The sequence below is a fragment of the Molothrus aeneus genome, chromosome 8 (genome assembly GCF_037042795.1).
Source record: "Molothrus aeneus isolate 106 chromosome 8, BPBGC_Maene_1.0, whole genome shotgun sequence".
NCBI classification, from domain to species: domain Eukaryota; kingdom Metazoa; phylum Chordata; class Aves; order Passeriformes; family Icteridae; genus Molothrus; species Molothrus aeneus.
The window spans coordinates 3,795,903-3,822,544 of record NC_089653.1 but is presented as its reverse complement, the minus strand read 5'-3'; the positions used below and the strand labels follow the sequence as shown (position 1 = coordinate 3,822,544).

Below are 26,642 nucleotides of genomic sequence, written 5' to 3'. Positions count from 1 at the left end.
CCGAGGGGGTCGGAGGCTCTGAGGGGCTGGGAGGCCCCCGGCCCGCGCGGGCCCCTCACGGCCACTTCCGCCCGCGGGGGAGGCGCCGCCGCCAGCGCCCACGTGACCGAACGGAGCACCGTGCCGCTTCACTGTACCGCCGTATCCCTCCGCTCGCCGCTCCCCCCCCTCCCCCACCCTCTCTGTGTGGCGAGGGGAACCGGCGGGCAGAGAGGTACGGACGGTGCGTGCAGCGCCATCCGTCCCGCCGGTGCCCCCGGTGCGTCGCTTTTCCGCTTCTCCTGTGGCGGGGTGGGAGGGACTACTTTGTGTGTTGGCGGATGCGTCGCGTGGGCGTGGCGGCGCCGCCCGCCGTCCCTCTCGGAAGCCGCGGCCATGATGGGCGCCCCGCGCCGGCGAGCGCTGCGGGCCGGGGGATGAGCGCGGTCGTGCCGCCCTGAGGAGCCGCCGCCGGGAAGAGCTGAGGGAGCGACCGCCCGGCCCCCGGGGCGGGGAGCGGAGCGGGGCCGGGCCGGGGGCGCGCCCCGCGCCGCTGTCACCATTGCCGGGGCCCGGAGCGCCGCAGAGCTGCTCCCCCCGCCGCCGCCGCGCTCGCCCCAAACACGGCGGCGGCGGCGGCACCGCCCGCAGGGGCTCGGCGCGGCTCCCGACGCGCTCGGAGGAGGAGGAGGAGAAGGAGGAGGAGGAGGGAGCGGCAGCCGGTGCCGCCGCCGGGAGCCGGGCCCGCCCGGGGCTGAGCCGCCGGAGCATCAGCGCCCGGGGCCGCCCGGTGGTGCCTCGCGGCCGCCGCCCGGGCCCTGCGCGCTGCCCCGGAGCGGCCCCCGGCTGCCAGACATGACCGCCATCATCAAAGAGATCGTCAGCAGGAACAAAAGGCGATACCAGGAGGATGGCTTCGACCTGGACCTGACCTGTATCCTCCTCCCGCTCCTGCTCCCGCACGTCCCGCGATTGCATCAGACCCGCGCGGCGTTACCTAACGCGCTGCCCCCGGCCGCTCCGCCGCCCGCCGGGGCTCGCCCGGGCCGCCGCGCCCTCCCCCGCTGCCGCCGCCTCGGCCGCCTTTTGTCCGGGCCCGGCAGATTAACGGGAGCTCCAGGATTAACGCCAGCGCTCCTTGCCGGCCCTGGCGGCCCGCGGCCCCCCCCGAGCCGCCGAGGGGCCGTGCCCTCCCTCCCCCCGGCCCCGGAGCCCCCCGGCCGCTCCGGAGCTGCCGCTTATCTCCGGCTCCTTTGGTTTTTGGGCTCACGCAGCAAATGCGCCCGACCCGCCGTGATTTGCGTGCCCAGCGCTTTATAGATATATTTTTTTTTTAACTTTAGTAACTCGCCGTGTATCGCGATTATAATCGTGGCAGGCCTGTGGCTTTCCTCGGGTTGCTTCAGTGGAAGGCTGTGTCCTCTGCCCTGATTTCCAGCCCTCCGCTAAGGCAGAGCTGTACCTTAAGATGCAGCGAGGCTCTCCATGACAAGAGGTGGCAATCGCTCCTTCCAAATTAAAAAAAACCAAACAAAACAAGCCACCAAAACAGCCAAAACCCACCATTTTTTTTTTTCCCGGTGAGCTGCACGAGGATGTGTCACAAACGAGAGCGCGTCGGGTCTCATCGAGGAGGATTGTATAGAATACTTATTCTGGAATAAGTAATTAGCGTGCAATAACGGCTAATGAGGCAAAAGCCGGTGTGTAGTTTTTGGTGGCCTTTGGAACAGATGTGTTGGAGCGGCGTCGGGCAGATGTTTAGCTTGGAATGCCCTGCAGGGCTCACGGTGGGTAGGGGCAGGGTCTTGTTCCGTGGTGGGGAAAGATTGGTGCTGTGGGAAAGGTTTTGGGGCAAGAACTTCGCTTAGAAGTTGGGAAAATGAATATTGACAGTAGTGCTCAGAGCTGGACTTCTCCCTGTGGAGAGATGTTTCTGTTCTGCAACGGGATTAGGTGGAAATTTATTGGGTTTTGGAGCAATTGCATTCAGGTCTGGGCAAGTGCTCCAAATAAATCCAGTTTTTGAGCAGGATCAAAGCTGATAAAAGCTGTAGCTAGTACAGAGCTCTTGCTTTGGCATTGAGCCTTGGCCTAAAATTTCGATGGCTTTAAAACAACCTAAAAGGTTCTGGACTTTAGCAAGTGGCTGCTTAGCTTTTAGTTAAAAACCCAGCAGTTCTGGTTCATTATTCCTGCATTATGTTTGTGATAAAAATGCTTTTAGGCCTGGATTTTTAGTTGCTTGCACTTGGTGATTTTGTTGGCTTTATGGAAAGAGTTAAATGATGATAAGACCAAAAGGTTTTGCCTTCACAGTTGAGGAGTTTGGTGTTTCAGGCATCTTTGGCCAGATGTGCCCTTGGTAAGGAGAGATATTTTTGACCCAAAGACATCTTTTTAACTGGTCATATGCTCTCAGCAAGAAAATTAGTGAATGCTGAACTTCGACTTTCTTGCTCAAGATTTCCTAATGATGTGTCAAATGATGATTGCTTATTTTGAATTTTTATTCTTAGAATTTGGTGTTAAAAGAGGCTGTTACACTGGGCTTAGGCTGGTGTTTCTAAAAGGAGCAGCTGGCTGCGGTTCTGCCATGAAAATTGTGGAAAAGATGGGATGGTTTCTTTAGTGATGAAAAAATATTCTAGAAAGAAGTGGGGTTTTTTTGGTAGCTGCACATTTTGAACAGACAATTAATGAATGAAGACTTCTGTGCAGTGGCTTTGCATGAAGGCTGATGTTGCTGCAGAAGTGAAAGTTGAATTTTTTTCATCACTTTGTGCAGGGCTCCCATGGAATTGTTGCTCACCATTCCTGGTAGCTGGCAATAATAGCCTGGTAGCTTTGTATTCCTTACACACGTGGCCATGGATTTAGCTCTCCAACCTTGTGATATTAAGGGGAAAAAATAGAAAACCTGAAGCCCCAGTGAGCTGTTGAAGGCATGGCAGGAGCACCAGGTGTTGAGATGGCTGCTCAGTTCGGGGTAGCTGCCTCTGTCCAGCCAGAAGGGAAGGGAAGGGCAGCCAGGAGTTGGGCATGTGGGAAATGGAGCTCTGGGTTCCTCCTGCAGCTCAGAGCACTCAGCAGCTGCTGCTCACCTGCCTTTGGGAGCTGGGGAGTGAAAGGAGCTGCAGTGAGACCAGGTGAGGTGTCTGTGCTCTGTGCTCTGCCCTTTCCCCTGCCCCTCTCTGAGTGTCCCCTGTGATCAGAGATTTTTGGGCATGGACATCATCCAAAGGCCTTGCAGGAGCTCCTGGGTGCCAGAGGCAGGCTGGGTGAGGTGCTGGAGTGCCAAAATCCTTGGTTGGGCCGTGTCAGATCCTTTTAAAAGTGATCTTGATGAATGTGCAGGACAGGACGTTGTGCTTGGAACCCTCAGTTCCTGAGGAGCTGGTTAAGAATCCTTGTGTGTGTGATGTGGGATTTCAGCAAAGGGAGACAGCATCTTCCCAAAATCAGTGCAGAGTGTGAAAATGGGCCTGTGTGTCCTTACAAACCACACTGCTGCTGCTTGTCATCTAATCAGATGTTCTCTCTGAGCAGTCTTTATGCACATCTTGGAAAAAAGATTCTGAATTTAGAAGAAGAAAGGGTTTTAAAGGTGGAGACATTAAATCAGCTGTGTAATGCTTCAGATACTTCTTCCTGGTTTATTTGGGTTTTAATTAATTTCTGCACTACTGGATACTTTTTGGTGCCCACGGGTGAGAAGGAAAGTTTGGATTCACGTCTTTCTTCTCTGGTGGTTGCATTTCTTGATGCTGCAAGCACCAGAATGTTTTCTGAGGCACTCTATGTGGTGTTTCTGAAATTGTGCAGTTTGATGATGCCCCCTTTACTGCAGGGAACAGCAGAGAGAAAACACATCCGTGCAGCAGTGCATGGCTTGCCCGTGCCTTAAGAGCTCTGTGTGTGAATTTAGCAAGTGGGAAAAAATCAGTAACTGCTTCTTGTGGCTGTCCTAGCTCGGGTTAAACTTAGTCTGGTGTCCCCAGGCCTTCTGACAGGGGTGCAAACGGGCAGCTAAGCTGAGCCTAGGGCTTGACTGAAGCATGTGGAGCTCGTGACCTACATAGTGGTACAAACTGCAGCAACATTCAGGCGAGAGGAGATGTTGGGAGCAGTTTACACGTCTCACACGTCCTTTGTCTCGTGGAATGAAAGGCAGGGAATGCTGAAATTGCTGCAGGAAGCTCCTTAGAATCTCTCCTTAGAATCTCTCCTTAGAATCTCTTACTGCTTTATGCTGTTTGCAGTCCTAAAGCTCTTTGCATTTTTAATGAAATTTTAAATTATGGGACTTGACTCAAAATGGCTCAGCTTCCAGGAAAAAAAAAAGTGAATTAGTGGCATGAGGTCTATACTGTGTTTAAAAATAGAGCCCGAGCTGGAAATGCCATTTGTTTAAAAGAACTTGGTCTCATTTTAAAATTGAAGTTTGTTAGAGGTTTTGTAACGAGTTTGTCTTGTACACAAGCACAGGGAGGGTTTAGAAGAAACTAGAAGAGACCAACTGGCAATGCATTTTATTGGTGGGAAAGTATTTCTTTGTTCTGAAGTAAACCATGTTCCTTAGCAGTGTTTAGAGCCCAACAGACTGATTTTGCTTCTGGAGCCTGGGATGATGTTGGGTTTTGGACAAGATCAGTGCCAGTTTTGCTCTGGATTCATCTCAGAGGTCTGTTTGCATAGACAGCACTGCTGGCCCTACTGCCTGGGGACTCAGCAGAGTTTCAGTTCCCTGCTTGCTACAGGATGTGTTTGATCCCAGGAAGATTTCTGCACTTAGCAAGCATGAAGGGGTTTGACCTGTCCAGATGGAGAAAGCAAGGTGGTGATTGCTGTAAATGTGTTCCTGCATTTTCTCTTCTGGGGTTTGACGTGGGCTGGGTCATTCACTGCTCCTCACAGCCCAGAAAACCCCAAACCCTGTGCCATGGTTGCATGGATAGGGCTGTTGGGCAGCTGAAACCTTCAAACCCCACACTCCAGCAGGTGCTGTGGGGTGCAAACCCATCCAGACTCACCCAGCCCCTTCCTGCCCTGCTTTTTCACTGCTTTTATTCAGAAAGGGACTGAGAAAAAGCCCCCACAAATTACAGCTCGTCCCTTTGCACTTGTAGTGGAGAATTGTTAGGGAAATGCTTCAGCTTGGATCATCAGAAATTTTCAGTGCATGTGGAGATTGTTTGCACAAGCTAAACTCCAAATTCAAAAATACCTTCCTGTGCACACTTGGAAGTGGGCAGAAGCTGCTGAAGTGGTGGCTGTGTGTTCTTCTCAAGGTGGGCAGAGAAATGAGTGGACCCTGCATAGTATTTCTTATATGTTGACCTCTTAGAAAATGCCCAGCCAAAGGGATTGGTGATTGGAGCCTGGTTTTAAGCTCAGTTAAGTGTGTGGAGTCTTGAGAACATGCAGAGCTTTGCTGTTGAACGTGAGGAGGGTGATGCTGAATCAAGTGCCAGCTTTGCTAGGACCAGGTCTGAGTGTTTTTCAAAGGAAAAATCCAAGTTTTCTCTTGCTTGCACTAAGACTGATGAGGTGCTGGCACTTGAGGAGTTACTTTGTGGGGTTTGCTGGCTGAGGACAGTTCTGTCACTGCTGAGGACTTGTGGAAATCCCACCCCACATTTACTCTGTGTGGTCCAGCTGGAGTCTTGGAGGATGGTGAATTTTGGAAATGCATCTTTCTAGGAATCTCTGCTGGTCAGGAAAGCCTTTCTGTGCACAGGATGATTCCATCTGCCTTCCCCTGACCTGGGAGAGGATGGAGAACTGAGTGTGGAGCTTATGCAACACTGGAGCTGCTGTGGCTGCTGCAGTAGAATTCATGCCCAGAGATGGTTGGCTCTAGATAACTGCTAGGCTGGGGTTGCACATTTCTCTGGGACAAAATTCCTGTTGCTGCCTACCCAGTGCTTCACTTAGGACACCAAGAAGAACTTGCTGGTTTTGCCAAAGTGTTCTGGAGCACAGTGACTGCTGTAGAGACACTGAGTATTGATGTCTTAAAACACTGTGTAGAGGAATACAGAATTATCTTCATTTTCTCCCAGAAGAGAGGTGGCTGTGCTCTCCATTCTCTTCCTTATAGGTTGGTTTGGACACCTAAGTCCTCTTTGTTGTGGAAGCAATTGATATAATTTATTAAATAATAATATGGCTGAAAGGATGTTGTGTTAAAACCTCCCTGTGTTAAAAAGCATAAAGCCAAAACTAAACTTCAGGGAGTACAAATCCAAAGTTGAAATGTTATATGTAAAGCTTCTGTCCACCAAGTTTTTGCAGGTTGTGAATTGCTGAATAATTCCTTAAATGAAATTATATTTGTAATGGATTAATGTTGTTGCCATATTAATGCTGCATAAGCTGACAAATTATACCCTGGTACCTTAGCCAGAATCTTCCCCTCCAACAGGTTTAAACATGAAAATAGTTGTTGTATAATGATTTAAAGGACAATTGTTGTGTTCTGACAGACTGGAAGAGAAGGGAGGGAATAGGCAGCTGAGCTGTCAAATCCCTTAATTACATTAGAAACTAAAGATACTGTCATTACTCATAACTAACTCCCAAAGCCCAGCTCCTTCCTAGTTTGGAGCAACTCAGAGCTCTGTGTGATTTTTATTCATTTACTGTGCCTGATACAGGGTGGATGTTGAAGGTTAATTTATTGCATGGCTTTTTCAGGGAGGAAAATAGGATCTATAGCCTGGAGTTGTGTGTAGTAATTCCTGGATATGCCCTGTGCCTCATCTTAAATCCTAGGGGAGCTGTGGACTCCTTTGATTTGGGCATTTTTGGGATTAAAGCTGTGCAAGTTTGTGCTTTCCTGTGAGGTACTGGAATGGTGATTTCTGGACTGTAAGAAGAGAATTTATTTGGAAATGTGTGGCCCTGTAGAGCAGGATGTCTCCTGAAACATGGATTATTTGTGGGTGGTTGAGTCTCCTTTGGGCTCCGTTAGTTTTTGGATGTGTCTTAGGCCCAGGTTGATATTTCAGATGTAAACAAATCCTTGTTCCAGTTTCTAATTCAAGCCAGCATCCTCTTTGCTCCTGTCATCATCTGCCTCCTCTGCTGTCTTGCCTGTGAGGCCCTGGAAAAAAAAAAAAAAAGAAAAAAAGGCATTTTTGTTGAATGGAAGTAAATAATTGTGCAATTAGGCCCTGTATCATGCTGCATAAATCTAGGTTATCTTAATAACGATTCTTAGGCAATGGAGCTCAAGTGGTGGCTCTGTGATTCAAATGGTAATTGACTGTGCAGCTAAAAAAATTAAACTCAACTGCTCTGTGTTTGGGATGATGACTATTGCAAAAGCTGGCATTGTTCCCTTTAAAGATGAACTCCCAGCTCCACAGCCCCAGCGTGCAGCAGTGCAGAAAAACTGCTTAATATCCAGTTTTTTGTAGTGAAGTGCTTAAGAAATGTCTTTATAAACTTAATTCTGCCTTTGTGGAGCTGTAGTATAATAGCTTTTAATTGCATGATTAATTTTCTTAGAGGCCTCTGCTTAATTCATTGCATTGCCTGGGTATATATTGGGCTACAACTGAAGAGTTGTGGATTTTCTGTTCTTTCATTTCTTGTGTGGGTGAGTTAGAGAAGTAATGTCCTTTTTTTTTATGCTAACATTTAGAGGAGGGAAACACCAGATTTCATTTGGATAAAATTATCTCTTTGGAGCTTATTGTTTGAGTAGTGGTTTATTAGAATGGCCCTGGGTCTTGTTTTGCCACTCACCTTTATTTTCTTTTGACCCACCCCACGCACATTAAGGTTTGATAAATCCATACAAATCCTACTTTTTGTAGTTTCTGTTCTCTGAAGGTTTTTAGTGTGCTGTGTTTGTCCTGCAGCCTCACAGCTCTTTTAAATTCCCTTGTCTCTAAAAGTTTTTGGATGTTCTTTCAGGCTTGCAAAAAGTTGAGTCTGAGCCATTTTTCACTTCCTGTCAGTAAATATCAAAGTAGTGACTCCTCTGTGCTGGCTTCTCTTTACTGAATAAAATTCCTGTGTTTTTCTGGGGGTGTTTGAGGTTAGGACATGCTTAAGTACACAGTGGTGGTTCAGGGAGATCCTGCAAAGTGGGGTGGTGTGCTGGGAACACACGGTCACATCTCACAGCTCTGCTTGAAAGGGCTCCTGCTGAGTTGGCTTGGTGGTTAAAACAGGTCAGTTTGGCACTTAAAAACTAAATTGAGGTGTGCTAGTGCAGCTTCTGCCAGCATTGGTTCCTTGGGAAGGGATGTGCTCAGTCCTTGTCTTGCCTTGTGCACAGCTGGATGTGGCACCCCATGCTCTGGTGTGGGTGACAGGGTGAGGATCAGTCCCAGGGTGGATTTGATGATCCAAGAGCATTTTCCAACCTCAGTGATCCTGGGATTCTGCACCATCATCCTTGGGCCACCATGTTTTGTTTGCTGGCTATGGAAAGATGGGCTGTGGCCTCTCCAAAATGTCAGCAGAAACAAAAGAACTTTCTTTGCATATTTCCCCCTGGAAATCTCTTGGGATTGTAGGTCTGAGTTAGGGAGTTTAAGCCCAGTCTCTGCCTTCACAAGTGAAGAGTTCTGCCAAACTTTGTATCAATAACACAGAGTGTGGTGCATCATTTATGTTCCTGTTTGCTCTTAGCTCTTTCTCAATGGGAAGGGCAGCTTTTCTGTGCTTTAATCTGGTCAGCTATTCTAGAGGGGTTTCATGGGTTCCAAAGGATTCACAAGGATCATCAGAGTGCAGCTCTTGGCCTTGCCCAGGACACCCCAGCAATCCCACCCTGTGCCTCAGAGCATTGTCCAAACATTTCTTGCAGCTCTACACAAGAGCTTGTGCTTCCTTTACTCTCTGCATGCTTTTGTATCTTTATTTATGATTCCAGACCGTTTTGAAATTGAAGTTTCAGGTGCCTTTTTCTCAGCCTTTGTCAGTACAAGCTGTTCTCTAGAGCAGCCATCATCTTTCATGCCTTTGTTACCATTTTTTTCTATTTCTGCTGTGAGGTCTGTGGGGTTTTTTTCCCCCAATTTTAACATGACCCCGTTAGCTCTTCAGCAAAGCCTCCACGTGGCTGAGAGTTCCTGGACAATCTCCTACACCCCACAGATGAAGGGAGAGTCTCTTGCTCTGGGATGACTCCCAAATGCAATTTAATGAGCAGTCCAGAAGTGAGTTGTGGATGTAGACAACCTGGCATTTCCTCCTGAGGCATCTTCTGATTTATTTCTTTATGCTGTGGGAATTTGAGTTCCCCTCCAGACCTTTGTCAGCCCCATGACCTCATGTGGGCCAGCTTTGCCTCCTGGATATGAAAGAGTTGCAGTTATTCCTTATCTAGGTTGTTGCATTTAAATTGCAGGCTGAAAGTTTAAAAAAACCACTGAAAAATGGGGGGAAAAAAAGAATCCTTGTTGGAATATGGAGCATCAAGGGGTTAAATGCATTTCTTCTAAATGATAAAATGTTTCAGCCACATCTGAGTTGGTCCCTTTGCTTGTTGTTTAAGGCACAGATGGTAGAGTTGACAAGTGCAGCTGGCTGGCTACAAGGAATCCTCCTTTGCTCTGAAGAACTTTCTTCCTGTTCATTTCCTCTATACTTCCTGATGATCCAGGCTCCTAGAAAAATACTAAAATTATTTTGCATTTCATGCTGGCTAATGGAAATGCTGCCTGTTAAATAAAGAAGGCACTCATGGCTACAGCTTAAACAGCATGCATGTCAGGAAAGTCTTTAGATTTGCCTGGATCTATTTTCCTATGTCATTTTCTTTTTTGTTGTTGGGATGCTGTCAAGCAAATGGCACTAATAAGAGCTTGGCCATTTGTCAGGGCTCTTAAATCTGTTTGAGGATGGAGTGTGGACACTTCTTGTAACACTCCCCCTGTAGCTCCAGGCTGTCAAGCTGTTGAACAGTTAGAGCAGTGCTGGTTTTTTTTCTCCCTTGCTGTTGCTCTGTGCACTTGTTTAAGCTGGACTTAAAGGGCTGGAGGTCACCAGGGGAACGTTTCAGCCCAGCTGTGCTGCCAGACCTCCTCACACAGCTCCTGCAGCCAGAGTTCCTGAAACCTGCAGGCTAATTCAGACAACAAAGCAACTTTGGGAGCTTTCAAAGCCACGCTGTGCCTCTGCTCCTGGGCTTTGCTGTCACATGGGACGTGGCAGTGGCAGCTTGGCCACCCCACACTGGTGGCTGGGTCCCCTGGCAGGCAGGAGGGTGAGGGTGACACGAAGCAGAGCTGGCAGCAGGTGAGGACTGGGCTGGTGGGGAGCAGATTAAAGCAAGGCCAAACCTCCCCTGCCTGAACTGGAAGTGAAAATTAGCATTCCTGGCAGTTGTGGAGCTTGTTTCAGGCTGGAGATTCCTCAGTTTAAGGCTGTTCTTTGTTAAATGAAATTCCACGTTGGGAGAAATGGACTGTTGTTGTTTTATTTGCAGGTGTCAGGTTCAGGGTGTGCAGAAAGGTTTTTAGCTCCCAAGCACGGCTTGAACAGCCCCATCATCCACAGCTTCAGGAATACTCAGCTCCTTGGAAATTTCCTTTCTAAAGAAAGATGAAATCTAATGCTTGCTAGGTCTTCCTGAAGCCTTTGATTCACAGAATCCCAGGATGGTTTGGGCTGGAAGGAACCTGAAAGCTCATCCAGTTCTACCCCCTGCCATGGGCTGGGACACCTTCCATGATGCCAAGCCCTGTCCATCCTGACCTTGGACATTCCAGGGATCCAGGGCCAGCCACAGCTGCTCTGGGCAGCCTCTGCCAGGGAAGGATTTCTTCCCAATATCCAATATAAACCTTCAGTCTGTCAGTGAGAAGCCATTTCCCCTTCTCCTTTTGTTCCAGGCCCTTGCAAATAATAAATATTTGTAAAATTACAAAGGGCTATGAGGTTTAAAGCTCTTTTTCGTTTTTGTTTTGATGTAAAACCTGTCTCAGTATTGGGTTTAAAAAGCTGTGTGTAAATTCTGAAGTACTGCATGCTCTGGCCTGCCTATAAAATAGGAGATGAGGTCATTTGCTCTTTGTTTTCCTGTTAGAGCCACCTTAAGAGTGGAGTGAGGATCAGGGGTTAAATACTTGGAAGTATAGGACTTCATAAAATCACTCAGACATTCTAATGATGTTACAGTTACTGACTGGCAGTGTTGATCATTGCAGGAAAAGCTGCAGCTGTTGGTTTTTGCAGCTTCCTTGTGACTCTTTAAGAATTAAGAATTGGTAAATGTTTTGCTCTGCTTTTTTGGCCACTTTCCATTATTAGGAAAAAGTCTGAATTTGTGAGCAAAATCAGTTACAGGACCAACATGAGTAATTTACTTTTATATCTCTATCTATGTAAAAAATTGCAAGTGTATACTGCATATTCTTTAATTTGGTCTTGGCATAATGTGAATATATAGACAGCTATTTTTGAAAGTGATTATAACAGCTGATTTGCATAATGATCCAGAATTTTTCTCATAGCAACTGGAAAGACTGTCATCTTCAGCAATGTGGGAATGATTTCAGCCTTTAAGGAGAGTGTTTTGTTCAGTCTGTGAGCAGCCTTGGAGCAAAGGCATTTCTGCAGTGGCACATGGATCATTTGCATTGGTCTGGTTTCTGTATTGACAAAGCATCGTTGTGGCATTGGGTGATTTAGCAGATAATTGGCTGGGGTGATTTTGGGGTTCCTTGGGCACAGCACAGTGCTCTCTTGGCTCCTTTGGAAGTGGGGTTGTGTAGTTGGTGGTAAGAACATGAGTGGAGGGTGTTCTGGTGTTCTGCCTTGTGTGTCACAGGGCTCCAGAGTACAGAACAGGTGTAAAGCTGCCAGAGAGTGACCAAAGGAGGGACACAGGGGTGGGGAAGGGTCTGGAAGGGCCATGTGAGGGCACTGGGATTGTTCACTGGAGGAGACTGAGGGCAGAGCTCACCAGGGGCTGCAGCTCCAACTCTGCTCTCTGGGACAGGGACAGACCCAGGGAATGGCTGGAGCTGTGCCAGGGGAGGTTTGGGGTGGATTTCAGGGCAAGGTTCTCCCCCAGAGGGTGCTGGCACTGCCCAGGCTGCCCAGGCAATGGGCACGGCCCCGAGGCTGACAGAGCTCCAGGAGAGCTTGGACACTGCTCCAGGGTGGGATTGTTGGGGTGTCTGGGCAGGAACAGGAGCTGGATCCATGATCCTTGGGGATCTCTTCCAGCTCAGGATATTTGTGATCCTCTGATCATGGGTCTGTCCAATAATTTTATTTTATTATCAGCACTAAAATCCCAGCTTCCATGTTTACAAGACTGAGAAAGGAATGAGTACTTTAAAAACTGTTAGAACCATTTTTGGGAATGAGTATCTTAGGAAAGAGCTGCTTTGGCAAAATGTGGTAGGATTTATTTTATGCTTTTTAAAAAGCCCATTTCAAATCCTTGTGGATCCTTGTGGGTTCTTTCCAACTCAGCATATCCTATGAAATTTTGGTAGTTACACCACTTGGGTTGGCTTTGTTTTTGCATGTGTTGAACAGCCTCAGTAAATGACTGAGGCTTTTTCCATTTTTGTTTTCTTGTCTTAAAAAAAAAAGCCTGGAATCGATAATGAGCTTGTTGCACGTTTTAAATGATCAGTTCTCCCAGATTTCTAAAATTAGCAGTATGGTTACCAATTCCATGATGACTCAGAGTTCTTCCTTTGAATGGAAGCCCAGCTTCCCAAGCTCCTGTGTAAGAAATCTCATCTTGGTAGTGAATATCTTAATTTCAGCTTTGGAAATCGATGTTCAATGAAGTGAGGTGTGAAAAGGGGTGTCTGGGAGCTGCTGTGTGTGGCTGGGGAGAGCAGAGCCTGCTGAAGGTGATGCTCAGTGGGTGGTTGCTCCTGAGCTGGTCCTTGCAGTGATCGGGGCTGTCCCTGTCCCTGAAGAGGAGTTTCATTCCTCAGCATGGGGATAAAATGGGCTGGGAGGGATGCAGGAACAGCCATGCCCTCCACCTGCTGCAGATCTTGGGGTATCTTTTCCCAGGATGGGTGGAAGAAATTGGCTTTATGACAGCTTTTCCATTTAGGTGATGAAACTTCAATTTCTGCTCAGAGATTTGATTCATCTGTGCAAACAGCAGCACCGCTTCCATTCTGTTCTTCCATCTCAGTGCTCCCTAAAGCAAAGGCTTTCTTTAATTGTTTGAACCACCACAAGAGCTTCAAAGCAGCACATCGAGGCTGCCAGAGCTGCAGGAGCCCTTGGACAATGCTCCCAGGGATGCACAGGATGGAATTGTTGGGATGTGTGTGCAGGGCAAGGGTTGGGCTGGATGATCCCTGTGGGTCCCTTCCAGCTCAGGATATTTGATGGTTCTGCATCTCTTCCCCGTGCTGCCAGGAATATTTATGTCAGCATGTAAAAAAAAAAACCCCGAAATTCTCTCTCTCAGCAGTAAGAATGGGTCTGTGATTGGTGCTCCATGCTCTCCTTGGGAGCAGCAGCTGGAGCCTGGTGCCTGGCAGGGCGGTGCTGGGGCCGTGTCCTTTGGCAGCAGCCCTGTGCAGACACCAGGGTGAGTCAGCAGTGCCTGGGAGCTGCATTCCAGCCTAATGCTTTGAGATAATCACTGAGGTGCTTCAGGACGATTATATTTAGGTGGGAGAGACATTGGCTTGCCTGTATAAAAAAAATTATCATTTTTTTTAAAAAAAGAACCCTTTCTCCCTGTGAGGCTCACTGTTAGGTATTTCATTTTGAGCAACAGTTGAGTTGGGTTTTTGTGCTGTCAGGTTGCAAAGCTCAGATCACACAAAACAATTTTAGTGAATCAGCATCACAGGCTCACAGAATAGCTGGGGTTGGAAGGGACCTCTGGAGATCATCCAGTGCAGCTCCCTCTCAGGCAGGGCCACCTGGAGCAGCTGACACAGGAGCACTTCCAGGTGGGCTTGGAAAGTCTCCAGAGGCAGAGAAACTCAACACCCTCTCTGGGCAGTGCTCTGTTACCCTCCAGGGAAGTTTTCTTCCTCATGTCAAGGTGGAGACTCATACTTCCCACCTCCCTCCTTATTTCAAGTATTTTTTTCATTGTCTTTCCTTACTGGCATATTGTGGAACCCCTTTTCCAATTCCCACTTTCGGTTTAAAATGTAAAAATAATTGTAAAGGTCACAGAATCATGGAATGGTTTTAAGGGGACCTTAATGGTTTTAAGGGACCTTAAAGCTCATGGTATAAGGGACCTTAAAGTGGCACCCCCTGCCATGGGCAGGGACACCTTTGACCATCCCAGGCTGCTCCAAGCCCTGTCCAGGCACTGCCAGGATCAGCTTTAGCATTGCCAGTGCCTCCTGGTTGCCAGGTGGGGATCAGTCAGTCTGAGGCTGCTCTCCTGACCCTGGAGGGCTTTGCCTGGCTGCAGTTTGGGAGCAGGAATGGCTGGGAGCTGTGCCCTTGAGCCAGGGAGGAGAGCAGGGAGAGAGTCAGGAGCTGAGGAATTGAGCTTGCAGCAGCCTGGGAGCACCCAGGTTATTTTGGAACTTTTTATCTGCCTGTGCCTGCGTGCTTTTGGAGGCTTTGGTGTTTGGAGCAGTGTGTGAGCAGGCTGGGAACGCTGCTGTTAAGATGTTCTGTTCCCTTGGCTCAGGGGGTGTGTCTGCCTCTCTCCCATCTTGCACCAGCTGGAAATCCTGGAAAGTATCTCCTGTCTCAGCCCCTGGGAGAGGAGAAGCATCTGAACGTCAGGGAAAGCTCAGGATTGCAAATAAAAGTGTGAGCAAGTCACTCACAATTCAGTGAAGTTTGGGCAGCTGTCCCATGGGTGATGCTGCAGCTGAAACTGAGTTTTGTTTTGATGTGTCAAAATGAAATTGTTTTCCCCCTGTTGCCAGCATGAGGGCTTGTCTTCCATGAGAAGTGCTATAGAAAGCAGAGTGATATACTGGATTATTTTGCTGTGGTCATTTCTGGTTTGTGTAGCCCTGCTGCTCAGAGCAGGATGCACGGGGATGGGCTTTGGAGGAGAGATCTGGAACTGGGAGTGGGGAGGAATCAGGCTGAAATTGGGAAGGAGGAGGGACTGATGGGGTGTATTAGCCAGGTAATTCAGTTAATATGATACAGAACCAGTTGCTTCTGCTTATGGCAGGGAATAACCGATAAAACAGTGAAGACATTGCTAATTATATCACACCTTTTGTTAATTAAAGAGGTGTGAACTGCTTGCTGAGTAAAATAGATCAGAGGGAAACTCCAAGTTTGTGATTTGAGGTTATCACAAGCTCTGTAAGGTAAGCACTTTAATGTTTTGTTGGGTTTTTTTCCCCAATATGTGGTTTTTTTTAGTGTTTGGGCAAGTACAGAATAAACTGGAAACCAGACACAAACCTGTTTCAGTGTCTGTATTTAAAACAGCCACAAATATTTATTTGGCTTACTCCAAAGCTTTTTCATATTTTTCTCTTTGTCTGTACAAATGATCTGTTGAATGGCCCAAGCAGACCAATGTCTATTAATACTTGGATTACAACACAGTAAATGCTAATTTATTTTTTTTTTCCAAGAGTACAAAACATTATTTCCGTGTATTCAGTTCCTAATGTTTTTCTGAAGCCTTGCAGTTAATGGTGTCAATGCAGAGCTTGGTCTGTGCTGCTCTGCTCTTGAGCACTTGTGGGAATTTTGCAAGGGTGGAGTAGAGTAGTTTGTGTCCTACTTCAGGCTTTTCTTTGTGCACAAGCAACTGGAATTTTTGTCTCTTGGAAGCCAGTGCAGTATCTCCCATTCTGGTGTGATTATTCTTTGGAGCTTTGGTATATTTTGACCATGAAAATAAAAACGAGTCTTGAAAGGTTGGGATAATTTAGGTTGAGAGGGCCCTCTGGAAATCACCTCCTCCAGCCCCCCTTTTTAAAGCAGAGCCAACTTCAAACATATCATGCTTTGTTCTTGCTCCTGCTAAAATTAGTTTGAGGAGGAGTATGTTAATGTGGCAGGGTATGGGTTGTTTCGAGCTGCTGCTTTCATTTCTGGTTCACTCTTCAGCTGAGCTTTTTCATTACATTATCATTTCTAATAATGCTTTAAACTTACGAGGACTTTCTTTTCCAAAACTCTGTTAAAAAAAATTCATATATCATTTCACCACAGGGAAAATAAATACCAGTAATTTTCTAGCAGTTTTGAGTTCTTTACTACATCAACTCTAAATGTAAACTTAAAATTTTCTTATTTGCCCTTTTTCCTTAGCACTGGTTTGTTTGGCTAAGAGGTACTTTTCTTAAATTCTTTTATCCTGGGTTGCTTTTGGCAAATGAATTGCAGGTAGTTCAGAATAAGAAATGAGAATATTTGTGCAGAAGTGGGTAATTGTTGGGGTTTTTTTGATAAGCAATGTATATAATCCTTTTCAGATCTGCACATTCCCACCTATTGCATGCAGTGTGAGTTGTTGCTCTGATTTGGGTACAGTTAAACATTTGATTAATATCCATTTAATGCTTTTGTAGGCATCTCCCATGCTTTATAAATATTTCCATAACTTGCATATTCAGATATTTATCCAAACATAATTGCTATGGGCTTTCCTGCAGAGAGGCTTGAAGGAGTGTACCGCAACAACATCGACGATGTAGTAAGGTAAGGCTTTCTTTTTCTTAACTTCAAAAACTTGGAATAATCTTTTGTATACTCATTTATGTCCTGCTGAGGAAAGCCTGTGTGTTCTGACTTGTAGAAATGCTGAGGTTTTTTTGCATCTTGTAGATGTTGCCTTAATAGCTATCCTGGAAAATGTTGGAAACAACAAAAAATGGCCAGGCTGCTGCTCTGGGTTGAACTCAAATGCATATAATCTGCTTTTTTAGTGGGAAAATTTGACTTCAGTAGCTTGTGTTGGAGTGAAAAGAGGTTATTTACTTATAGAAAGACATCAATCTAATGGCTCTATTCATTGTCAAGAGTTTCCTCAGGTAACTGATGGTATTTCAGGATAAGTTTGCCCTTATCCTTTCTTCAGTTGATAAATGAAGTGCTTGATTAGTAAATTTTGATTTCAAATAGCAAATGTAGTAAACATTTGTTTCAAATAGTGAATTTGAAACATGTGTTTCAAATAGTAAATGTAAAAGTAAATGACTTTTAATAAAGGCTTTTACATTTGGTTGTGTTGAATAATTATGGACAAGGAGAAAGATGACCTGAAATCTGATACTGCTGGTAAAAAAGCCCCTATAGGTTGTAATTTTTAATTTCAGATAAAGTCATTACCCTGAACTGCTGGCTACAATTGAGAAAGAGGTGGGGAGTGTTGTAGGAACACTGTTGTAATTAATTGAGTTAAAACCCTACCTGGAGAGTGTGAGAAGTTGCATTAAAAACCAAACTCTTGGTAGAAGCTGCCAAAAGTTTGTGGTTTTAGGGTTCAAAGTTGTGATTTTCTTTTTTGAAAAGTGGTGCCTTGGAGGGGGGAGATTCATTTGAGGTCCTGAGCTCAGTAGGTCTGTGAGAGACTCAGCCTTTGGGGTGAGTGATCATGCAGGAAGGTTTTCAGGGAAGGTGTTGGGTGTGTCTGGGCAAGGAGGTGTTTCTCCCAGCTGGGAGGTGCCACGGGGAGTGTCTCATAATTGTGCAAAGTGTTCCCAGCCAGCATCCTTGTGTCTGAACTGGAGACACAGGGATTTGATGGATGGAGCCCTCAGGCTGGATGGCTGCAGGCAAAGTGCTGTGGGCAGCAGCTCTTGGTCCCTATGGAGTCCAGGGGACAATTGAGGTCTCTGAGGGGCTGGTGCTGCTCAGCAGCTCTGTGGGTGACTCTGACAGAGGGATTGAGGCACCCTCAGCACATCCAGCTGTGACACTGGTGGATCCAGAGGCACCTGGGCAGGCTGGAGGGCTGAGCCTGCACCAAGCTCATGGTGTCCAGCAGAGTGAAGTGCTGGTGCTGCCCCTGGCTCAGGGCAGCTCCCAGCATCAATCCAGGGGATGAGCAGCCCTGGGGAAGGCCCTGGGGGTGGGAGCTGGGAGCCAGAACCCCCCGTGCCCTGGGCTGAGCCCCAGCGTGGGCAGCAGGGGAGGGGGGGATTCTGCCACCTGGAATTCTGGGGCTTCCAACTTAAGAAGGATGTGGAACTCTTGGAGCAAGTCCAGAGGAGGCCACTGAGTTCTGATGGGGCTGGAGCCATGGTAGGTGTGGCACTGGATGGGCTTTAAGGTCTCTTCCCACCCAAAGTGTCCTGAGATTCCATGATTCTACAGTTGCTGGCAGGCAGAACTAGGGCTGCAGGCATTTCCATGGGGATTGCACCCAGGCTGGGACAGAAGTGAGCTGAGCTCCTCCATTCCCACCCTGGCAGGACTCATCAGCCTCACCTGACAGTCAGAGCTCTGGAGGCAGTGCCTCCCTGCACAGCTGCACTCAGCTGGGCTCCAGGGGCTTGGTTTTGCATGTTCTGCTGTCATGACGAAAATCACCAGCCACAAATAGCACTGAGAGTGTCAGAGCCTGGAGCTGAGCTGGCTGGGGGAGGTGCAGTGCTGCATTCTCTGCTGCCCTGCTGAGCATGGGGCATTATTCCCGTGGGAGATTAGATTTTGGGAAGGAATTCTTGGCTGGCAAGGTGGGCAGGCCCTGGCACAGGGTGCCCAGAGCAGCTGGGGCTGCCCCTGGATCCCTGGCAGTGCCCAAGGCCAGGCTGGACAGGGCTTGGAGCAGCCTGGGACAGGGGAAGGTGTCCCTGCCATGGCAGGGCTTGAAGGAGATGGGCTTTAGGGTCCCTTCCAACCTAAACCATTCTGGGATTTATCCAAAGTCCAGCCTTTGCCCCTGTCCCACAATTTTCAAATGTGGAGTTCATCAGGGACTGGATATTCCATCAGCTTCATGAAAAGGTGGCTGGAAGCAAGCTGGCTGGAAATGTGGAGTTCGTGGCTTGGGAGGGACCTAAAATCCCATCCAGTGCCACCCCTGCCATGGCAGGGACACCTTCCACTGTCCCAGGCTGCTCCAGCCTGGCCTTGGGCACTGCCAGGGATGCAGGGGCAGCCCCAGCTGCTCTGGGCACCCTGTGCCAGGGCCTGCCCACCCTGCCAGGGAACAATTCCTCATTCCCAATATCTAATATAACATGGGAATAATGTAAATAAATATTGATAGGCAGGAGTCTTTGAAGGCCCTCTTCCATTCACAGCCTTGATTTCAGTAGCTTCTGGATGAAGGAAAAGACATTTTAGTGGTTGAGGAGGTAGATATGTGTAAATTAGATTTTGGAATGCCTATATAATTATGAAGCTGTCCATAAACACTGATCAAAAGGAGCAGTGATCACCTAAAAGCGTCATCAACCAAATTAAGATAAGCAGAGATGTAAATTAAGTGGCTGTAGGGAACTGGATGCTCAAGTATTATTACATTTGTTACCTTCTCTTTTTAAACAAGAAGAAAATGAGATCATGCAGCATTCTGCACGTTGCAGTCCTCATCTGCTCCTGTCATCTTTTTATTGGGGAGTTTTTTTCTGAGTGCTTTTTATGCAGAAATCCAAAGTGCTCAGGCTCCTGAGCAGTTGATATTGAGCCAGGATCCAGCAGTGGGCTTTTTCTGAATAGCTGCTACCCTGACAAATTCCAGGCTAATGCTGGATGAGAAGTACAACCTGCACTGCTGGCTGTCTCCTGTGAGTGACACTTGGAGAGGTTTTGGATGGAATTTTGTCCTTAAAAACATCCTACTCCACTGTGTGGATATTCCTGGCAAAGGAGAGCCAGCTCTCCTCACTCTGGAGTGTGTTAACCAACAGGAACATCTCCTGAAACAAATCCCAGTGCCCACCATCTTCCTGAGGCTCTCCAAGGCTGCCAACAGGGGCACCAGTGGCACTCAGGGAATTTTTTTCCCGCTGCACTTGGAGTTTCACACTCACATCTGTTCCCATTTTAGTGCAGGCCTTTAACCACAGAGCTGTTCTAGGTTCTTCTGGAATATTATGAGTGATAACCAGAGCTTGTTTTTGCTTGAGCTTTCCAGGATTTTAGCAGCTAGTGTTTCTTTTCAATTTGAACAGCATGTTCTGTCATGGCTAATTAAATTCCTTCTGGCTGATGTGCAGATACACACTGTTGATGATGTTAAGTGTAAACATTTGCATGTTATTTCTTCTTGCACATTGCCAGGTGACACATCATATATAATCACAGCACTTCTGATGAATCATGCTTGCAGTTTGGCTTGCTGAGGCTTGTAGGGGAAGTTTGTGTTCCAAAGTGAGCATGGAAATGAAATGAGTGTGAAAAAGTCGAGTGCTCCTCCTTCCAAAACCCACAATATCACTGGGGACAGATTTCAGTGGCAAATAATAAAAAACCTGGGGTTGAAGTGAATTATTCTGGCTAGAACTGGAACACAAGAGTTATTTTACCTGCTTTTCTTCCTTGTGGTAAAATATTTGGCACAGGTGATTAAATAGGAAGTGTTTCCAGATACCTGGTGTGATCTGTGCTTTCTGTTTGAAAACAACTGAGCCTTCCTCAGCTTCTTACAGTGACCTGCAGGTGTTTTAGGAATCAGGAAATCAGTCCATGTACAGTAAATATTTCAGTTTCTGGTCAGACCTTGCTTCCCTTCCTTGCATTAGTGGTGTTATTGATGCTGTTGGATTATTTGGATGACTGAGGTTTCCAACACTCTGCCTCCTTGATTTTTGGGGCACTGCTGGGACTGGGAATGCAGAACTGCTCATGCTGGGTGCTGCTTTAAGGATGCTGCAAATCGAGGTCAATATTGTTCAATGTATATTCATACATAATTTTTTTTTCTCTTGAAGGTTTTTGGATTCAAAGCATAAAAACCATTACAAGATATACAATCTGTAAGTATGCTCTTAAATATACATTCTCCAAAAGAATGACTTCTAAAAATAGCTGAGCAGTGCAAGGCTTGTTGCTGTCCTGAAACAGAGCTGGGGATGTTTTGCACATTTCTTAAAACAATTAAGGCTGATTGAGAGCACTGGTACTTCATTTAGTGGAGCTGAGTGAGGTTAAATGAAATGCTGGTGTGTATTCATGTTACTTGAACGTTTTTAAATGACTTGGCATCCAGCCCATCTGGAGCTTGGGCCATGTGATTAAAAAGTGAAAAGTAATTCACAGCAGGCTTTCTGTCCATGTATTAATGTCCAGTTGCCAAATGAATCTTTTCCTGGTATTTTTTTTCTCTATTTTTTAAAAAATCAAACTGCATTGGTACCAAGGCTCTGTTTGCTTCCTCCCTTTTCTTGTGTGTCCCTGTTTATTACTTTAAAAAAGCTGCTGGAGCACTTGGTGGTGGTTTCTGACTTCTCTGAAAATTTAGTCCTGCAGAAAGCTGGTACTGTTACAGGAGTTTTCTGGTTTTGGTTTTATTTTTTGGGGGTTTTTGTGCTGTTCCTTCATCTAATTTATTCATTAGCTTAGACTAATTTCATTTGTATAAATGATTTAATTTTGTGGTTTTCCTACCCCTTCATTTTTTTCCTAAAAACCCAAGTTGAAGATTGACTCTCTGAACTGTTACAGCTTTATTATTTTTTTAAATTAATATTTTTAAATATCTACAGTAAGAGAAAAAATTATTGTAGTACTGAAATGCATGACATTATAATCTGTCAAGTCATTAAAGCAAATATTTAAAAATAAGGATTTAAATCTGCCTGTAGGTTAGCTAAAGGATTGTGCATCAATTTTCCCTGATATTGGAGAGAAGTGACAGTAGAAATAGAGGAATCTTCCAGTGGTCATTGAAGTTGTTGTGGGGCAGAAAACAAGAACAGCTTTTTAAAGTTTGTAAGTGAGAAGAGCAGTGATAAGACAAATGAATTTGACATTTCTGTTGCTGCTCTGTGTGTTTTCAGCTGTAGAAAAAACTTGTCCAGGTGTGCTACAGGTTTTTGTTTTCAGTTTCCTTATATAAAAATTGATTTTCTTGTTATTAACTGCAAAACCATCACAAATGAATCGTGCTGGAATTACTTTATTCATACTCAGAGGAAAAATTTCAGAGGATAAAACTGTCTGGAGATATCTTAATGCTTGTGCAGGCAAAATTTATAAACATCAAATGCCATCAGGTGGATTGTGGCAGTGTTTGGTCAGGAGATGGGAAGGAATTGCATCCATCGGGTATTCCAGAGAACTCAATTTCTTCAGATTAAGCTGATCCTTTGTAAATAATGATCTATTGTCTGTGTTTCAAAGGAGGAGGTGGGAGTTCAGAGGAGTTACATGATTATAGTCAGAATTATTTCAAAATCTGTCATGGGATTTGAGTTCCCTTAAGGTAGCTGTTCCATGGAGTTGATAATAATGTGTGTATTGAGCAGTTTTATCTAAAAGGATTTAGAGATTTTTCTGAAACTATGTCAGTTATGCCCCATCCTCACATCTTGGCTTTTAACTTCCCAGCAGTTTGAGCAGTTTAATTTTCCTTCTTGTGTTGCTCCTCTCTTGTTTGCCTTTGCTGTTTCTTCAGTATTCTCTTAAATCTGTTTTAAATCTCCTTTAAATCTGTTCTTGCACTTGCATCTCCTAGCTTCCCATGCTGACAGATTGTCACCTGCCCTGCTGTAATCATCTCCATCTTCTCCAGTGGGTTTCCTTGAGCTGTCCTGCAGGCAGGTGCTTAAAGGAAGGAGCTGTGATGAAAATGGGCATTTTCTGTGCTTGCTGTGTCCCTGGGGCTGGGCTCTGGCAGAGGAAGTCACCATGACTGATGGTGACTTTAACCTGGCAGCATTTGGCTTCTGGGTTGCTTTAAGCTCACTTTAATCCTAAGAACAGCCAAACCCCTCCTTAACCCCAGAAATGCAAAAAAAAATTGAGATTTCATTTGGAGATCTGATGCTATTTGAGTTATAATAGTGTTTAAAACCCCACCCCAAATGCACTTGAAGCATTAAGCCCTACCAGTATCCCCAGAGTGTGTGTTGGTGGGATTTCTGCTGCAAATACCCACAAATTGAGTGCAGCTGAGCCAGCAGCTCTGCATTGCTTGTGTTCAACCATTTCTTGTGTATCCTTGGGATCAACAAAACTATTTTTTAATCCCTCATGGTATTCTACTCAATGATACTCTCTCAAAGTTCCAAATTTGATGTTTTTTCTACCCATTTGTGAATTTTTCTTTAATGTTTCGAAGACTTTGATCTCTTAGTTCCCATTTGAGCTGGGTGTTTCTTTAGAAGGAAGCAGGAAAATTTCCTGGATAAGATCTTTGTGGTAACTGCTTTGCTTCCCAGCAGCTTCCCCAATTCCTGTGCTGCAAGAAACTTTCCTGGATAAGATGCTTTGCTTCCCAGCAGCTTCCCAAATTCCTGTGAGTTTGCAGCTTCCCAAATTCCTGTGCTGCAGGAAACTTTCCTGGATAGGATGGTTTGTGAGTTTGCAGCTTCCCAAATTCCTGTGCTGCAAGAAACTTTCCTGGACAAGATGCTTTGTGAGTTTGCAGCTTCCCAAATTCCTGTGAGTTTGCAGCTTCCCAAATTCCTGTGCTGCAGGAAACTTTCCTGGATAAGATGCTTTGTGTGTTTGCAGCTTCCCAAATTCCTGTGCTGCAGGAAACTTTCCTGGACAAGATGCTTTGCTTCCCAGCAGCTTCCCAAATCCCTGTGCTGCAGGAAACTTTCCTGGATAGGATGCTTTGTGAGTTTGCAGCTTCCCAAATTCCTGTGCTGCAGGAAGCTTTCCTGGATAGGATGCTTTGTGAGTTTGCAGCTTCCCAATTTCCTGTGCTGCTGGCTGCTCCATCCCCCTTGGATGGACACCCTGCATCCAGCTCTCTTCTCCAAGGCTCCAGTGCCTTTGAGAAGAATATTTTTGGGAGTCCCCTCTTAAGTGCCAGCTTAACCTGGTCACTTGTGTCCCAGAGGAAGTGTCAGCAATGTGATTGGAGCTGTGAGAGCTGCCAGGCTTTTCCCTAGCACAGAGTAGAGCTCAGAAGGTTCTGGAATTCAGGGAAAGGGAAGCTCTGAGAGCAGCCCCAGCAGACCTGCCTGTGGCTGTGTCATGGGCAGAGCTCAGGGCAGCACTGGGAGGCTCCAGTTGCAGTCACACAAGGAGCAGCCCAGAGGTTTGTGTGTCTGCAAGTGTCAGCTCAGCTCCATGTGGCTCCAGAGGCTGCAATCATAACATACCTGGGGAGCAGAGATGAGTTCAGAGCAGCCCTGAAACTGCTGTGGGAATTGGAATAATCCTGGGAAGAGCACAGGCTGTAACCAGAACTGAACATCCAGGTGTGATTTTCTGCTGAAATGACTGCAGCAGTTGTGTTTCAGCCTGGTGTCCTCTTTGATAGAAGCCCAGGGTGGTTTGGGGTTGGAAGAACCTTAAGCACCATCTTGTTGCACCCCCCTGCTGTGGGCAGGGATGCCATTCCCCAGGTCAGGCTGCTCAGGTCCCCATCCCAGCTGGTCTTGGCAGGATCTAAGGCAGGATTGTTGTCAATTTTCCTTTCTGAACTTCCACTCACATCATCCTCCCTGCAGGGAGCAGCTCCAGGGGAAATTCTGGAGGGTGTCCACTCTTGCTTTCTTTCCCCTTAACACAAAATCTGGTTGTCCTTAGCCTGCTGCTTTGGCTTTAGAGCCCAGTGAGGGGTGGTTTGTGTCCCATCACTGCTGTTTATCCCTGGGAAAAGCAAATCCAGTGTGATTTGCTGTGTTTTTGTCCAGCTGGAGAGGGTCTCTATGAGTGGGGAGATACTGGTACAGCTCCAGAGCTTTCAGAAATGGGCTGCAAATACCCACAGATTCAGTGCAGCTGAGCCAGGATTGTGTTCAGCCATTGCTTGTGTATCCTTGGTATCAACAAAACTATTTTTTAATCCCTCAATGTGCCATCTCCCAGGTCTGAGGGGAAATGTGGCTGCTTGGCCTTCGAGGGTCACTTAAATTCAGCAATCAGTGCCAGTGCCAGAGCAGTGCCACAATCTCTGCTTGATCCAAGTGATCTCTGATAATGTTAATGGTGGATATCCTTGTGATCTCCACTGCTCTGAGCACCCACACTGCTGCTGAGGCACCCTGAGCTGTGTTCTGGGTTCAGCATCCCTGCATGAAGGTCACAGCTCTCTGCTCTCAGAGTTAGAAGGTGCACACTCAACTCAGACTTGCATAAATTGAGTCACATTGACTAAAACATAGCAGCCATGCACTACAATTACCAGAGGGTAAGTATTTGCCTTTCAGTAAAATAATTCACTTTTTAGTAAGCAGTCTGCTGCAAAACTTTTTTTTTTTCTTTTTTCTGTGTGTAACCTCTAGTTTTAAATCATAAAGGTGATGGGCATGCATGATTTTCCAGGGTGTGACAGATGCTGGGAGTGCCTCAGAGACTTGGTCTTGAACTCTTGTCTGTTTTTCTTTTTCAGATGTGCTGAAAGACATTATGACACCGCCAAATTTAACTGCAGAGGTAGGTTTTTACTGCCTGATGTGTGTTCTCTTTAAACCTCAGTGAATGAAGGCCTAAAGGAGGAGCTGATGAATAGTCATGGAGGAGATTTGGGCACAAGGAATGATGTCAGATTGCTTTGAGTCATTGGAAAAACTTGCTATATTCTTGGTGCTTTCAAAAAAGTGGGCTCCTGACAGTTAAAGATCAAAATCGAATAAAAAGTCTGCAGTTGCAAAAAGATTTCTGCAGAGTGGGTTACACAGAAGTTTCAGTTCAGTGAAATACAAATTCCTTGTGCAATTTTGTGTGAAGTACAAATTCCTTGTACAATTTCGTTTGAGGCACAAATTCCTTGTACAATTTCGTTTGAGGCACAAATTCCTTGTACAATTTATGTGTGAAGCACAAATTCCTTGTACAATTTATGTGTGAAGCACAAATTCCTTGTACAATTTATGTGTGAAGTACAAATTCCTTGCACAATATATATGTGAAGCACAAATTCCTTGTACAATTTCGTGTGAGGTACAAATTCCTTGTACAATTTATCTGTGAAGCACAAATTCCTTGTACAATTTTGTGTGAGGTACAAATTCCTTGTAGAATTGACATGTGAAGCACAAATTCCTTGCACAATATATATGTGAAGCACAAATTCCTTGTACAATTGACATGTGAGGCACAAGTTCCTTGCACAATTTATGTGTGAGGCACAAGTTCCTTGCACAATTTATGTGTGAGGCACAAGTTCCTTGCACAATTTATGTGTGAGGCACAAATTCCTTACACAATTTATGTGTGAGGCACAAATTCCTTGCACAATTTTTGTGTGAGGCACAAATTCCTTGTACAATTTATGTGTGAAGTACAAATTCCTTGCACAATTTTCGTGTGAGGCACAAATTCCTTGCACAATTTTCCTGTGAGGCACAAATTCCTTGCACAATTTTCCTGTGAGGCACAAATTCCTTGCATAATTTTCGTGTGAAGCACAAATTCCTTTCACAATTGACATGTGAGGCTCAGAAGAGTCTGGTTTTTATGAAGGATGGAAATGGAGAACATTTAAACCATTATCACTATGTGTATATAGCAGCTTTGGGAAGATCTGGCAGAGCTTTCAGATGCTAAAATAAAAATTAATTCACCATGTGATGTCTCTAAGAGATGAGTTGGGTCTTAGACACTGCAGAGCTGCCAAAAGCAGTGGGGAATCTTTCAGGGGTGCCTTTTGACCTTGACTGATGTAGCTGTTGTGTCAGAATTACCTC

At 46.0% G+C, this 26,642-nt stretch overlaps 1 protein-coding gene across 1 annotated transcript in view; it reads left to right on the top strand.

The window, feature by feature from the left end:
* Nucleotides 1-720: 720 nt before the first annotated feature.
* PTEN (phosphatase and tensin homolog) overlaps nucleotides 721-26,642 on the top strand; it is a 48,823-nt gene continuing 22,901 nt past the window's right edge. Inside the window, exons 1-4 of the mRNA XM_066554303.1 lie at nucleotides 721-913; nucleotides 16,500-16,584; nucleotides 20,766-20,810; nucleotides 25,346-25,389. Of these exons, the coding sequence (XP_066410400.1) occupies nucleotides 835-913; nucleotides 16,500-16,584; nucleotides 20,766-20,810; nucleotides 25,346-25,389 (253 nt within the window). The 5' untranslated portion in view covers nucleotides 721-834. The remainder of the gene's footprint in view (nucleotides 914-16,499; nucleotides 16,585-20,765; nucleotides 20,811-25,345; nucleotides 25,390-26,642) is intronic.